This window comes from Passer domesticus, unplaced genomic scaffold (assembly GCF_036417665.1).
Source record: "Passer domesticus isolate bPasDom1 unplaced genomic scaffold, bPasDom1.hap1 HAP1_SCAFFOLD_131, whole genome shotgun sequence".
NCBI lineage: Eukaryota > Metazoa > Chordata > Aves > Passeriformes > Passeridae > Passer > Passer domesticus.
The window spans coordinates 108,473-121,941 of NW_026989923.1; the positions used below are offsets into that span (position 1 = coordinate 108,473).

Here is a 13,469-nt window from a genome sequence, read left to right on the forward strand (position 1 = left end):
TTTGCTGCAATTGAAGTCAAAATTAGTGAGGTGTTTGGACCAGTTTCCCTTAACCAAAAGGATGGGAAAGATAAAATTTGATATTCAGCTGCATGGCAGTCAGAGCAAAGCCTCTGACAACCTTAATTTACCCAGTATAATTCCAGTCATTGAGTTACAAAAAAACCAATATAATACACTTTCATCTTTGAATTTTTAAGCTAAACTTAAACAAGTATTTTTAATTAATCAATCTTCTCTACTGCTATGTGCAATTTGCTTTCTCTTTCTGATTCCAACCCTAACATTAAATAAACAGAGCAAATATTAGACATGCTTGTCTAATTTTTCCTCATGTTTTGCTGATGTGATTACAAGCTGTTGACTTAGTCATTAATATCTCATGCTGAGATATCAGCTAACACTGCCAGAAAATATTCCATCTCTGCTTAGCACTCAAGTTGTCAGTTTAATAATTCCATGTTATTAATCAAAATTGTCAGCAAAATAATTTCTGCTGACCCAAGTCTGGTTTTTTTCCCCCATTGTTGAAGATTTGGACTCCTCAGTTCTCAAACCCAAGGACAAAATTTAGAGATTATTCTCAAGAATTTGGTACGTTTAGAGCTTTTAAATGGAGCTCTGATTAAGAAAAGAATGGTATCCCTCAAAAAACCTGCTTGGACATGGAGCTGACAAGGAAAGGGGACAAGTCTGGGAGGCTTCGGAAAGGTTTTGTTCTGCAGTCTTGTTTTTGTCAGTGTCACCGAGCTGCTCAGAGAGTTTCCTGGACTTTAACACCCACATGAATACCAAAGCACCACAAAACAACTGCGTGACGAGAGAAAGAATTTCAAAAATGTAAAATTAAAACTTTCTCTTGACCTTTTTCTGTCAGACTGTTCTGTGAAGGGAGTGTGATAAGAAGCCTGCAGAGTCCAAACCCCTGGGATTAAACAGCAGCTCCTCTCCGTTCATTAGCACTGCTCTCACTTTGTGTGAAGATATCAACAGGAATTAATTTATTTTTGACCATGTCTCACCAGGTTTGAATTAATTGGGGACTGAATTAATAAATTGTGTGACCATAACAGGTATTAATTTTTTAATATTATTAGAGACTGCATCCATATTTACCCAGGCATGCACCAAGCTCACAGGAGGGGAGACAAATCAAGAGATTTTGAGACATTTCTCATCCCATAAATGACATTATGATAAATTATATCATTTAAATGGGCTGGGCAGTGAATTTTGTGGGTGCTACAAATTTCCCAGCTGGGTGCAAAGCCATGGAAGTGGCAGCTCCTCCAAACAGCAGCAAGGACACCAGGAGCTCGTAGGGCCTGTGCTGCACGTGACTGACAGGACACTGACAGCAAGGCCATGTCCAGCTATTTTTTCCAGCTCTTTTCTTTCTGTTTCAGTTCCTCAGGCTTTGCCCTGGCTGGGAGCTCACAGCTTCTCCTCGTTTCCCTGTGGCTGCTGACCCACCACCAGCCCAGGTTGCTCTGGAGCAAATGCACATGGATGGAATCCCTCCCTGCAGCTTCTGCCACCTCGGCAGGATGGAAGGAGGGGGGAAAGGGAATTTCCAGAGGTGCTGCAGGTAGTTTGTGTGCCCTGCTGGTTTGTGGGGTCCCCATCCTTCTCACTTGCCTGGGAATGGCTGAGGGAGAAGAGCCCTGGGCTCCCCACAGGAAGCCAGTGGTGCTCCAGGTCAGGAGGAGCTGCTGGCTCACAGGGAAAGGAATTCTCTGGATCAGGAGCTGCTCTCACACAGGTTAAGGAATTCCCTGGGCCAGGAGAAGCTGCTGCCTCAGTTTAAGGAATTCCCTGGGTCAGGAGGAGCTGCTGCCTCAGTTTAAGGAATTCCCTGTGTCAGGAGATGTTCTCACACAGGTTAAGGAATTCCCTGGGCCAGGAGGAGCTGCTGCCTCAGTTTAAGGAATTCCCTGGGCCAGGAGGAGCTGCTGCCTCATTTTAAGGAGTTCCTGTCCTTGTGGTTGCCCGTCCTTCTCCCCTTCTTTCTTCTCCCTGATTTTTTCCCTTGGTCACACGGGCTGTAATGCACTGCCATGTTTCTGCCCCCACACCCTTCCAATAAATGCCATCCTTTCATTTCCCAGTGCCATCTGAAATGGGAATAGAGCCCCTGGGAAGAGCCCATTTATGGACAGGGAATCCAGAGCAGCCATGAACCAAGGCACACGGGAATAAGGGCTTGGGCAGATGCAGGAATGGAAACTAATTTTAGTTATTCCATTGCAAGCTCATCACACTGTCAGTGTCACACTCCTCTTTATCTCCCATCTCACACCCAGCAGTTACCTCATGCCACAGCTATCTCCTGACAGGAACCGTTGTGGGGCATTTTTGCAATAATTCCATCCCTGTATTTTGGAAAACCTCAAATCACATGCTGTGGTTGCCACAGCACGTTTGCATCCCTCTGCTGCTTCCCTGCAGTGCTGTGACTGAGGTCCCTGATTAGAGAGCAGCCTTGACCCAAAATTCCTGAAAAAATAAAAAAAAGAAGGACCAGAGGAACATTTTTATACATTTTAAAAGAAGCCTACTATGCAGTAAAAATTTAATGACATTTTGAAGGTATAGACTGCTGAACCAAAACCCACATGTGGGGAAATTAGATGTGACAGACTTTTTGTCCCCTGGGGAACTATTCATGGCCAGAAAGCCCAGGGGGGCACTGAAGCAAACATTGATCACCTTCTCCTGGGAAAGGTTCCCCTGTGAGGCTGCTCCAAGGCTCTGGCTGAGGGCAGGTGTTCCTCCCTCCCAAAAACCAGGCTAAAGAAGGGTGAGGATGCTCCAAAACCATTTCACATTCTTCTTCTGAGGAGCATCACACCCTCTGGGTCTCGTGTGTCCCTTGGCCAAGGGACATTCCTGTGACCTCTCTGCAACCCAGGCTGCCCAATGAGCCCCTACTGCTGATGAAATGGGGTCACTGTTGGTGCTACAGATTAATTTTTAATTAATTAATGGCAGGTACCTCAGGTACATCAGGTGATCTAGTTAGCATTGATTTTTTGGAAAGCAGCTTCTTTCTAGGATACTGTAAATTGCAGTGCATAAGTGGGGAAAAAAAGACAAACCATGAAATAAAGCCCTTCTGTTACACAATTCAGTTCAGAAAAAAAAAAAATAATTATCAGTGTGTTAAAATCATCAGCTTAAGGAAACAGGAAGCTGCTTTTCTGGCAGACGTGCTCTCTGGGTACCCCTCATGTGGCACATCCCCAGCTGGCCCTGCATGGAATAAGCCAGGAAAACCCAGCACGAGCTGCTTTGTGCACAACCCCTGCACTCTGCCATTGTTCAAGGACTTATCCCAACCGGAGCGGAAATGTGAAACCCCTCGGGATGTCTGAGCAGCAGTTGTGCTCCTAATGAGCCACTGAGGCAAGCAGCCCCTGCGGGGTGAGGAGATGGGCGGCACATCCCCTGCGCTGGGCAGTGAATTTTGTGTGACTGTGTAAAGCTTTTTTTGCTTTACACAGTCATGCCTGCAGGGTGGGGAGTGGCAGGGCCAGAACTGCATCCATCAGGAGATTTTAGAACACTTCAGGGAGGTGCCAGCCCAGCCCCAGAGCAGCTGAAATGAGTGATGCTGTTCAGGGCTGGCACCCAGAGACCCAGGCTGCGCTGCAGGCTGAGGTTTAGCTTGTAGAAAATGGGGGAAAAAAACCTAGAAAAGCTCCTCTGCTCTGGGACTGCTCACCTGCACCAGCAGAGCAACAGAGAATTTCACTCAGCCTCTGACCAAGGGCCCCAAAATACTCCGTGTGTTCCTAGTGAGAGATGAGACACAACTAAAAAAATCAGAGTGACGCAAATGCTGAAGAAATCCTTTTAAATTCAAAATCTTCAGCCCTGAACCTCACAGAAAATCCCTACCCCTGCATGGATGTGTGTGTGTGTAAATATATATATGTGTGTCTGTGTATAAATATATGAAATCAGTGCATTTTTGAAACGAATATTGAAGCACTAAAAAAGGAAACACTCCCGAGGTGTTTCCACCCTCATGACCAATGTCCTGTGTCACAGGCAGCCCCAAAAACTTTCCTTCACATGACTCACTGCTGTGCTGCTTTAGAGAGTTATGGTTAAGCCAATTCTCTGGGGTTTTTGATGTTAACCTCACTTCCTGTGGAAGTAAAGACCTTAATGTGGTGATGAAACATCAACAAAATAAGACTGCACTTTTCTCTTAATTAGCAGAAATTACTCAAACTGCTCCAAAATTTCCCCAAGATTTCTGGGAAGCCAAAATATGCAAAGATCAGATTTGATAAAGTTGTGGAGGATTTCTAGATAGCCATGAACTCCACAGTGAGGTCTAAATTAATCTTGCTAAGGTCAAATATCTGCTTCTAATGTGGTGTAGCAGTAACCTCAATCACACCCTTTTCCTCCAGCATCAGGTTTCCCACATTCAGAAGAAGAAAAATTGAATTAAAGGAAGTTAAAATGCCATGTTGGTGTCTGCCTCTGTGACAGCCACACTGCACATGATTTTTAAATACTAAAAATATTGGTATTTAAATAAAAACATAGAGGATTAATTTAAAACAGGCATGCCTTGAGCATGGTTCTCATTGTTGTGGCTGTTTGTGATAGATTTGGGGAGTGACAAAGGAAGAAAATTGCAGAGATGGGGCAGCAAATCAGTGGATGTGCTCAGACAAAAAGCAGAGTCCAGAAAACCCAGCAGGTCAGTGGTTTAGTCCTTGGGTGAAGTTCTTAGTGCTCGCAAGGAAAAGCTCTGCAGCACGAGCAGAAATGCCTCTTTATCTTGAGTGCTGAACCCCTCGGGGACAGGCAGCGAGCTCTGGCCACGCTGCCAGAACAGGAGCACTTTGGAAAGTCTGTGGAGAACAGGGAGATTTAAGTGGGCATTGTTATCTCTGAACCAGAACAATTTTTGCCCTCACACTGCTCAATTTTGTTGAAATTTTCACACTAATGCAAAAAGCGCCATTAATTTTGGCACGTGTTTTTGCAGAGTCACTTCTGTGTTCTCCACTGAGCTGCTTGAATTGATGAGAACCTGAAACCAGAGTCACCTGTTGGCCTTTGTGTGTTTTCAAGAATTTTTTTATTTAGCAGTTCTGTGACTAAATGAAGTATAACCGTGATTTGCCAAGTCACGTATGAAAGATGAATGAAGCAAAGATTTCCTGAATGGTTTGCAAATACTCCAGTCACGGAATCATGGAACACCTCAAGCTGGAAGCAGGAAGATCACCAAGTCCAACTCCCTGCTCCTTGAGGGATGTGATTCTCCTTGCTCACCCTGGGCTCCTCTCTGCATCCAGGGCCTGGTGGCAGCACCAAAGCTCTTCTCCCAGCCTTTGCAGAAGAACAGATTTTTTCCCAAATAAATTCCTTCTTAACGTAAAGACCTGACTCTAAAACAGTTTTGAGGAGGGCAGAGGGAGCTGTTGTTTGCCCTTGGTGGGAAATGGATGCGTTTGGAGAGAGGCCCTGTGGGATTCTCGTGTGGATGGAAGCGGTTCACGGACAGCAGGCAAAGTCAGCTACCGGGAGGGAGAAAGGAAGGGCAGCTCCTCTCCGAGGAGAAACTTGTCCTATCTCTGAGAGCCCCGCGCAGAATGTTTACAAAACGCTCATTAAGGGAGAGGGGATGGCGAGATAGCAACAAATCTGGTGAGCAGCTTCCACTGGCCGAGATAAGAGAGGCAAGGCGGCCATAGAGGAGAGCGAGATCCAATTACCGAGACCTGGTCTTGGGGAGGGGGAAGGGGCAGACAGACAGGACGGATCACAAGTTTCAAGACAAGAGCTTCCAAACTTGTCATCCCTCCGTGACACAGCCCAGCGGATAAAACCGCCACCGAGCCCGCACCAGAGGCAGAGCTCGTTGAGCGCGGTTGGAGCCGAAGCCATGGATTCCGTCGTCCTCCAGCTCTGGGCTGTCCTCTCCCTCCTGGTCCACCTTGCAGCCTGCAGTCCCATCCTCAGCTTGGAGCACTCTTCCCTGGAGGAAGACGTGCCTCTTTTTGACGAGATCCTCTCCGAGCAAGATGGGGTTGATTTCAACACGCTGCTCCAGAACATGAAAAATGAGTTTTTGAAGACGTTGAACCTCTCCGACATCCCCCTGCACGAGTCGGCCAAGGTGGACCCGCCAGAGTACATGCTAGAGCTGTACAACAGGTTTGCCACAGACAGGACATCGATGCCTTCTGCAAACATCATCAGGAGCTTCAAAAACGAAGGTAAGAGCTGCTCATCTCTGGGAGAATGTCCTTAGAGGCAGTGGGAAATGTCCTGAGCAGGTGGGGAGCATGGAGCGTGCTGGGGAAAAGGCCTTTGGTGAGCATGGCCTTGGAAATCAGGGCTGCCCAGACCCCAGCTGTGGTGAGAGTCCTTGTCCTTTGCTCTGGAGACTGGAGGGTTTTAGGGTTTTAAGGTGTGTCTTTAACACTGGGGCAGCACCAAGTGTAATTTCAGTTCATCAATTTCTTTATCCCCATAGTGACAAATATAATTTGTAATCAGCTGGTTGATTTTTTAAATTGACACCTTAAGTAATATTTGAAATTAAGGCAAAACTCATTTTTACACACTGTTCAAAGTGTATTTTCAAGTGAAATATTTTTAAATTATGAGCTTAACCAGGTAGAGCTTTCTGTGAATGCCTTGTCACTGTTGATCCCCGTGGCATTTGTAAAGTTTTCTTCCTTTGGATTGGCACACAGTCCAGAAAATACACAAAAGTAAGTGAAGAGGAATTTTGGATAACCAAGAGGTTTTACTTTGGAGTACCAGACTATATCCTAATAAAAACAAACAAACAAAACCCGAAGAAATCTGATTATCACAGAATGTCGTGAGTGGAAAGGGACCTACAAGGATCATCAAATCCAACTCTCAAGTGGATGGCCCACACAGGGATCAAAGGCATAACCTTGGCATTATTAACAGCCTGTGCCATTTCCCTCTCTTTTTTCCTGTTTTTCCTCCCACATTCCCTTCAGTTCAGCAAGGATGAGCTAAGGCTTCAGCACTAATATTCAATAATTTTGCAATACCTTTTTACACCAACACATTAAACTAAATAAGAATTTTTATACTAAAAACCTTTTTCAACTGAACATTTCCAAGTATCCATTAGTCCACATGGCAAATGCAAATGCTTTGATTCATGTTCAGTTCCCATGGGGCACACGTGGCTGTTCAAGCTGCCATGGGGCCTCTCCCATCCTCTGTTCATTTAATTAATGAACTTAAAGACATTATTGCCTTTTCCTCAACATTTGCACTTTCAAAATGATGAGCTGTGAGGAGAGGCTGAGTGGAAGTCACTTGAGTTTGGCAGGGCAGTGAGATGCCAGGAGAGAACCCCAAAGCTCTGTTCTGCTCCCATCTCCTGCCAGGCCCAGACACCTTTTACAGCAGTGAATTTATGCTGTGAAGAGGCTGCACTGTGGTTTAAAGTTCCTTTACATCTCCTTTTTTCCAGTGTGGAGGTATTTCTTGGAGGGTTGGTGGCAAACCAGTTGCTCACCTGGCCTCGCTGTGTCTGCTCAGCAGCAGGAGTGAAGGCACACGTGGGAGGTGGTGTTCTCATTTTGTGCCATTTGGAAAAGAAACCATTAACAAATAAGCACAGAGATTGCCAAGTGCAGCGTGGTGAGGAGTAAAACACCCTGTGGTTTAGTGATGCAAACCTGAAATCGTTCCACCTGCAAAAATTCAGGTTTGCAGCAAGGAAATGGCACGGACTGGCCTTTGCCAGGTGGTGTTGGCAGCTCCCTGCTGTCCTGCTGTGCCTCTTGCAGAAGTTCTGCAGCAAATGGGGAAAACTCGCCCTAAATTTCTGCCCTTTCCGATTTTCTCTCTTTTTCCAATCCAAACCAGCAAGATGCAAAGCGAGACCGCTGATGGGAACACAACTTCACGAATGCTTGCAGTTTAGGGACTGTGTAATTCATGATTTTCATGTGTCCCCAAAGTCTGGATAATTAAGAACCGTTCCTTTCATGCTAAAGAGCTCTTTGGATACAGAAATTAATTGCTTGCAATGAGAAGGACAAGGAGAAACAGAGCATGGAATTGTTTTGTTCACCTGCCTGCTGAAAACTGGCAGAAATCCCAGTTTCATAACTATCCATTAAATCCTTTATTATAGAAATACACCAGGTGGCATGGCTGGAATTAGCTCTTTGTTTTAACCCATGGACCATAAGAGTTTAATTGTAAATGGGGCTGTAATCAGTGCTTAATTCTTGAAATAAAGTTTTAAGGGAAATTTTCCTTTTCCTATGGACTCCAAATCTCCCTTCCCAACCCTCCCAGGGGTGTACTGGAAAGAGCAGGAGGTCTGGCACCCTATGGATGTCCCAGCTGGAGAGCAGAGTCACATCCTGGCTGTGTGAGAGGTGCTCAGGGTCTGCTCCTGGGGGTCCCGCTCCCACCTTCACCTCCTGGCAGGGAAATGGAAGCACAATCCCCCCTCTTTTTATTTTATTTGTGAAGAGCTGAAAATACAAAGTGAAAAAAAAAAATAAATTAAAAAGGCAGGTGCCTCAGAGCCTCCAAACTGGAGTCAAACAGCACAAGTCGTGTGCTGAAGTTCATGGCTTGCCTAAGTGCACTGGTGGAGCATGGCCAGGCCTTGTGGCTTTATCAGAGTCATTTTTCTACAAACACAGAAAAACTGGGGAGGGCAGAGATGAAGGCAGTAATAGGTCACAAACAGTTTGCCTTTGCATTAATTCCAGTTGCAGCCTCTGTGTCCCAGTCTGCCTGCTGGGTTGCGAGGAGGCAGCAAATGCAGCCTTTGAGCAGATCCTGCTCTGTGGGCAGATCCTGCTCCCCAGGAAATGAATATTGCTGTGCAGCCAGGACAGGCAGCCCAGGGGACACCAGACCTTGTCCTTCTCACCTGTGCCATTGCTAAAGGTGCCCGGGGGCCTGGCTGAGTGCTCACCCAAAGCCCACGGGGTCTGTGGCTGCCAGGTTGCCCTGGTGCCACCACCTGCTCTGCCTGATGTCAAACATCTTCCAAAGCAGCTTTTCCTTGGCCCTCTCCATGTCTGAGGGGTGTTTGAGCAGCAGGGAATTCCTGCCAGCACAGGAGCACTGCAGCACACACATGTCCTGTGTTTGCAGACCGTGTGTTGTCCATTTCATGCTGGCCCCAGCGCCACGTCCTTCTGCCTTCCTGCACCAAGGAATGTTTTCTTTTTTTAATTACCTAATTGCTGTGCAGCAACCTGGAAGTGATTTCTATGTCATTATTAGGCAACTCATTTTTAGTATGTAGACCTTCCAGTTGGCAAGGAAGTCCCTGGAAAGTCTGGGAACAGAAGGATCAGTAAATCCAGGTCTGTAGCATGTCTGGGACCTCGCAGTCCTTACACATCTAAAACAATCCAAGCACAGTTGTGGGAAGTGCTGAAAAAAAAACATTTTCCTGGAGCTGTCCAGGTGAAACCCAGCACGTTGGATGACCCTATGTTTGTGGGTGCCTCGACTCTCCTAAAACATTTGATTTTTGTCCCTTCCAGACTTGGATTCCCACCCCACAGGCGTGCCAGGAACTCGGAGGTACCCGCTGCTGTTCAACGTGTCCATCCCTCACCACGAGGAGATCACCATGGCCGAGCTGAGGCTCTACACCCTGGTGGAGCGGGACCAGAGGCTCTACGAAGGGCTCGACAGGAAGGTCACCATCTTCGAAGTGCTGGAGAACATCCACGTGGGGGCTGGGGAGGAGAGGAAGATGGTGGCCCTGGCCTCCAGGCACATCTACGGCACAAGCAGCGAGTGGGAGAGCTTCGAGGTGACCGAGGCCATCCGGCGCTGGCGCAGGGCAGGGCTGACCACGCACAGGCTGGAGGTTCACATCGAGAGCAGCGAAGGGGAGGAGCAGAACGGGGAAGGGAAACTCGACATCGACATCAACTCCGAGGCCAAGCACCTGCCCCTGTTGGTTGTGTACTCCGACGACCAAAGCAACGACAAAAAGGAGGAGAAGGAAGAGCTGAACGAGATGATAGACCACGAGCAGTTCCTGGGCCTGGAGAACCTGGAGGTTGGCAACTTCCACGACCAGCCCGGCGAGGAGGCGCTGCTGCAGATGCGCTCCAACATCATCTACGACTCCACCGCCCGCATCCGCAGGAACGCCAAGGGCAACTACTGCAAAAAGACTCCTCTCTACATCGACTTCAAGGAGATTGGCTGGGACTCCTGGATCATCGCCCCGGCGGGCTACGAAGCCTACGAGTGCCACGGGGTGTGCGCCTACCCGCTGACGGAGCACGTCACGCCAACCAAGCACGCCATAGTCAAGACTTTGGTTCACCTGAAGAACCCCCAGAAAGCCTCCAAGGCCTGCTGCGTGCCCACCAAACTCGACCCCATCTCCATCCTCTACTTGGATGCAGGGGTGGTCACCTACAAGTTCAAGTACGAGGGCATGGTGGTGTCAGAGTGCGGCTGCAGATAGTAGGGGGGAACGCGCGCGCGGGGAGGGCACGGGGGGAGTATTTAATGATTCAGTCTGTAAATTTGTACATTTGGGATCTGCTATTTAATGAGGTTATTTAATGAGGCCTGTACAGATAATTGTATGTTTCCTGCCACGGGGAATGGGCACGTTGTGTAGGGATTGTATATTTTGTTCCTTTGCTTCCTTCTCGCTGCTCTTCGCTGTCCGGATCGCGACTGAGTCTCTCCTCCTGCCAGGGCATGGAGCTGATCACTGGATTGTTTGGGAGGGCTCTCGGTGCCAAAAGGGCACATCCAAATTCATGGAAATAAAGGCATATTTTTGTACTTTATCGATGTTGATTGGCATCTCCAGGGCTTTCCAGAGCTGTTAAAGGTACCAGAGTGATGGGCAATCACACCTAGATTGTTCAGTGTTCTGTAATATCTTCATAAAGGTCTTTATGTGCTCATTTTTTTCTTAATTTATCTCTGTAGATCTTACATCCTGATAATTCTCAAGCTCCTGAATCACTAAGGCACAAACAAGGTGGTTTGTTTTCCTTTTTTCTTAATACTTTCTTCACTCTTTGCCCGTTTCAGTCAAAGGCAACTGGCAGGGATGATTTGGCTTCTGGAGCAGAAGGGCACCATTCCCTTTCCCCTCTTTCTTAGGAAAGCAGAAGGCCCAGGAGCAGTGCTAGGCAAGGACCAAGGCACGAAATTCCCCCTGTGCAGGTTTATTACAAAATCACTCTGAGGCAGCTCTGGCTGTGCTGCTGCAGCAGCCGTGGGTTGGCTCTCAAAGGCCAGAGCTTTAGGTGGCAGAAGGAAGTGCAATAAATTCCCTGAACCCTTGGAATTGCACCAGCTAAAATTGTCCATGAAATTCCTACCAGCTAAGAAGCAGTGCCCATTCCCAGCCAGGAAATCCCAAGAGATGCAGCTGCACAATCCCACTGGAACGGCCCAGCAGTGGCAGGCAGAGCAGCAGAGCCCTTGGTGCCGCTGGGACACGAGCATCTTCCCTTTCTGTAGTGCAGAATTGTGGATTTGCAGGGATATTCCTCCCCCCAGACTCTTCAGATGGAGTCACATGCCATGTTTCCACCACTCTTCTGCAACAAATCGTGGTGATAAGGAGGTGTCGGAGCTGAGAAACAATAGACCCGTCACTTTATTTATACTAAGCTGCAAATTTGTCAGATTCTTGGGAAAGTGTAAGTGATGTTGACTCTTTTAGCCTGTACCAGAGCCTACTGTACTGTCCCTGCATCTGTTTTACACTTTTAAGGGAAAGTTATCTTCCCTGGAAGTGATAAGGGTCTTTGAAAGAATCACTCCAACACTTCATGGAAATGAACGCCCAAGACTTTATCACGCACCAACTAAACCCAGTTTCACCCATTTTCACACATACTATCCTGTGCTTCCCATAATTTATTGACCTATTTATTGACTGCCTGCCTTTGTAATATAATGTAGAATACAGAATGTTTTATTTTTGTGCTCGTGTGAAATCCCACTTGGATAAAACCGATCCTACTTTACACGGAACCTCTCTGTTGAGTTGTGTGGCACAGAGAGTGAGGCTGCTGACTTCTTGGATGCTTGTGAGCTCCACACGGCTCAGTTCCCCCCTGTCTTGCAGAGCTGCTCCCTCGCTGCAGTGCTTTCAGTGGAGTTTGGAGTATGGGCTCATCCAATTTACAGCTCCTCTTGCGGGGCTATCGCAGCTCTAAGTGCTCAGCTGTGTCGTTTATTGTAGAGTTATGCAGCCTGCAGATAGTGGCCTGCACCCTGGGCTGTGATATTGCTTTATTGCTCGCCCTGTGAGTGAGTGACACCCCTGAGAGACCTTTCCCCCGAGGCACTCTGCAATCAGGGCCCGTGGCTCATGGCACGCTGCAGGAATTCGGGCGAGGTGTGACATTTGCTCTGCTGACATCAGCTGCAGCAGCCAACGCTTCAAGTGTGACCACACAGACCCTTTCAAAACCATCCACGATTCTTCTGAAGCCATTTGCCAAGACAAGCCATTCACCTTGTTAGGAGTGATAATCCAGCATTAGGGAGATAATCCGACATTTGCTTTTATCATCTCATTTCTGCGGGCGCTGCCGTGGCAGAGATCTGCCCTCCCTGCCTTCCCCTGTCCTTCCCTGGCTGCACCAATGGCTCTGAACAGGCTGCAGGGAAAGCTGGGCCTCAAAAACAATAAATAACCCCCTGCAATCGCCCATAAATATGGGAGGTCTCACTGTAAATTCTCAAGGGACCAGAAAGCAGAGCAGTGCCTGCCCTCTGTCTCTGTCAGATTCACTCTCTGTCCTTGTCTGGCAGAGATTTGCTGGAGCACAGCAGAGCCTGTGGAGTGTTCAGGTACCAAGCAAACACAGGCCATGTGTCATTTGATCAGCTGCATGTGTGAACGTCTACAAGATCAGTAAAATTGTCAATAAATACCAAAGGTGGTCCTTCAGAACTAGGGGCAGCCAGCCTGTTGATGTAACTTTTCTTCATAAAGAAATGAGGTCTGTCCTGCTGAGGGAGGAGGATTTCAGGCAGAGTTTGTGGGGAAGGAAGTAAAGCTGTGTCTCATTGTGCTATTCTGGGAGAAAACAGCATTTCCTGAATCCTTCAGCTGCACCTGAGATCAGAACTCCTGGGAGTGGTGTTTCATTTATCAGGGTGTCTGTCAGGGCTCCACCGCTGCTTCATGAGCAAAATCCTCCCTTTGCCCCTTTCAACATAACCATGCAAAGGAATTTCTTGGATGTTCATGCGGTTCAATGACAGAGATCAGAGCAAAAAACCATGGGGGCACTTATTTCCTAAAGAGCTTTCCCCAAGCAGCAAATCAAGGCTGTTTCTGCAAGTTCAGAAGTGTTTGGCTTTAAAGCCCCTGTCCAAGTAGACACAACACTCACAAACAACAGGGTGAGGGCGTGACAAGAGCCAGGGCTGCCAAGCTGGGAGTCCCAGGAGTCCCTGAAAAA

At 47.5% G+C, this 13,469-nt stretch overlaps 1 protein-coding gene across 2 annotated transcripts; it reads left to right on the plus strand.

The window, feature by feature from the left end:
- Positions 1 to 134: 134 nt before the first annotated feature.
- LOC135291842 (bone morphogenetic protein 10-like) lies at positions 135 to 10,823 on the plus strand. 2 transcript variants are annotated; one of them, XM_064406096.1, is made up of 3 exons: positions 135 to 1,588; positions 5,012 to 6,248; positions 9,546 to 10,823. In XM_064406096.1, exons 2-3 carry the CDS (start codon positions 5,915 to 5,917, stop codon positions 10,487 to 10,489), a joined length of 1,278 nt encoding a protein of 425 aa, XP_064262166.1. In that variant the 5' UTR covers positions 135 to 1,588; positions 5,012 to 5,914; the 3' UTR covers positions 10,490 to 10,823. The 2 variants fall into 2 exon arrangements, with proteins under 2 accessions (XP_064262166.1, XP_064262167.1); XM_064406097.1 differs by lacking the exon at positions 135 to 1,588 and having other exon boundaries at positions 4,023 to 6,248.
- Positions 10,824 to 13,469: the final 2,646 nt, after the last annotated feature.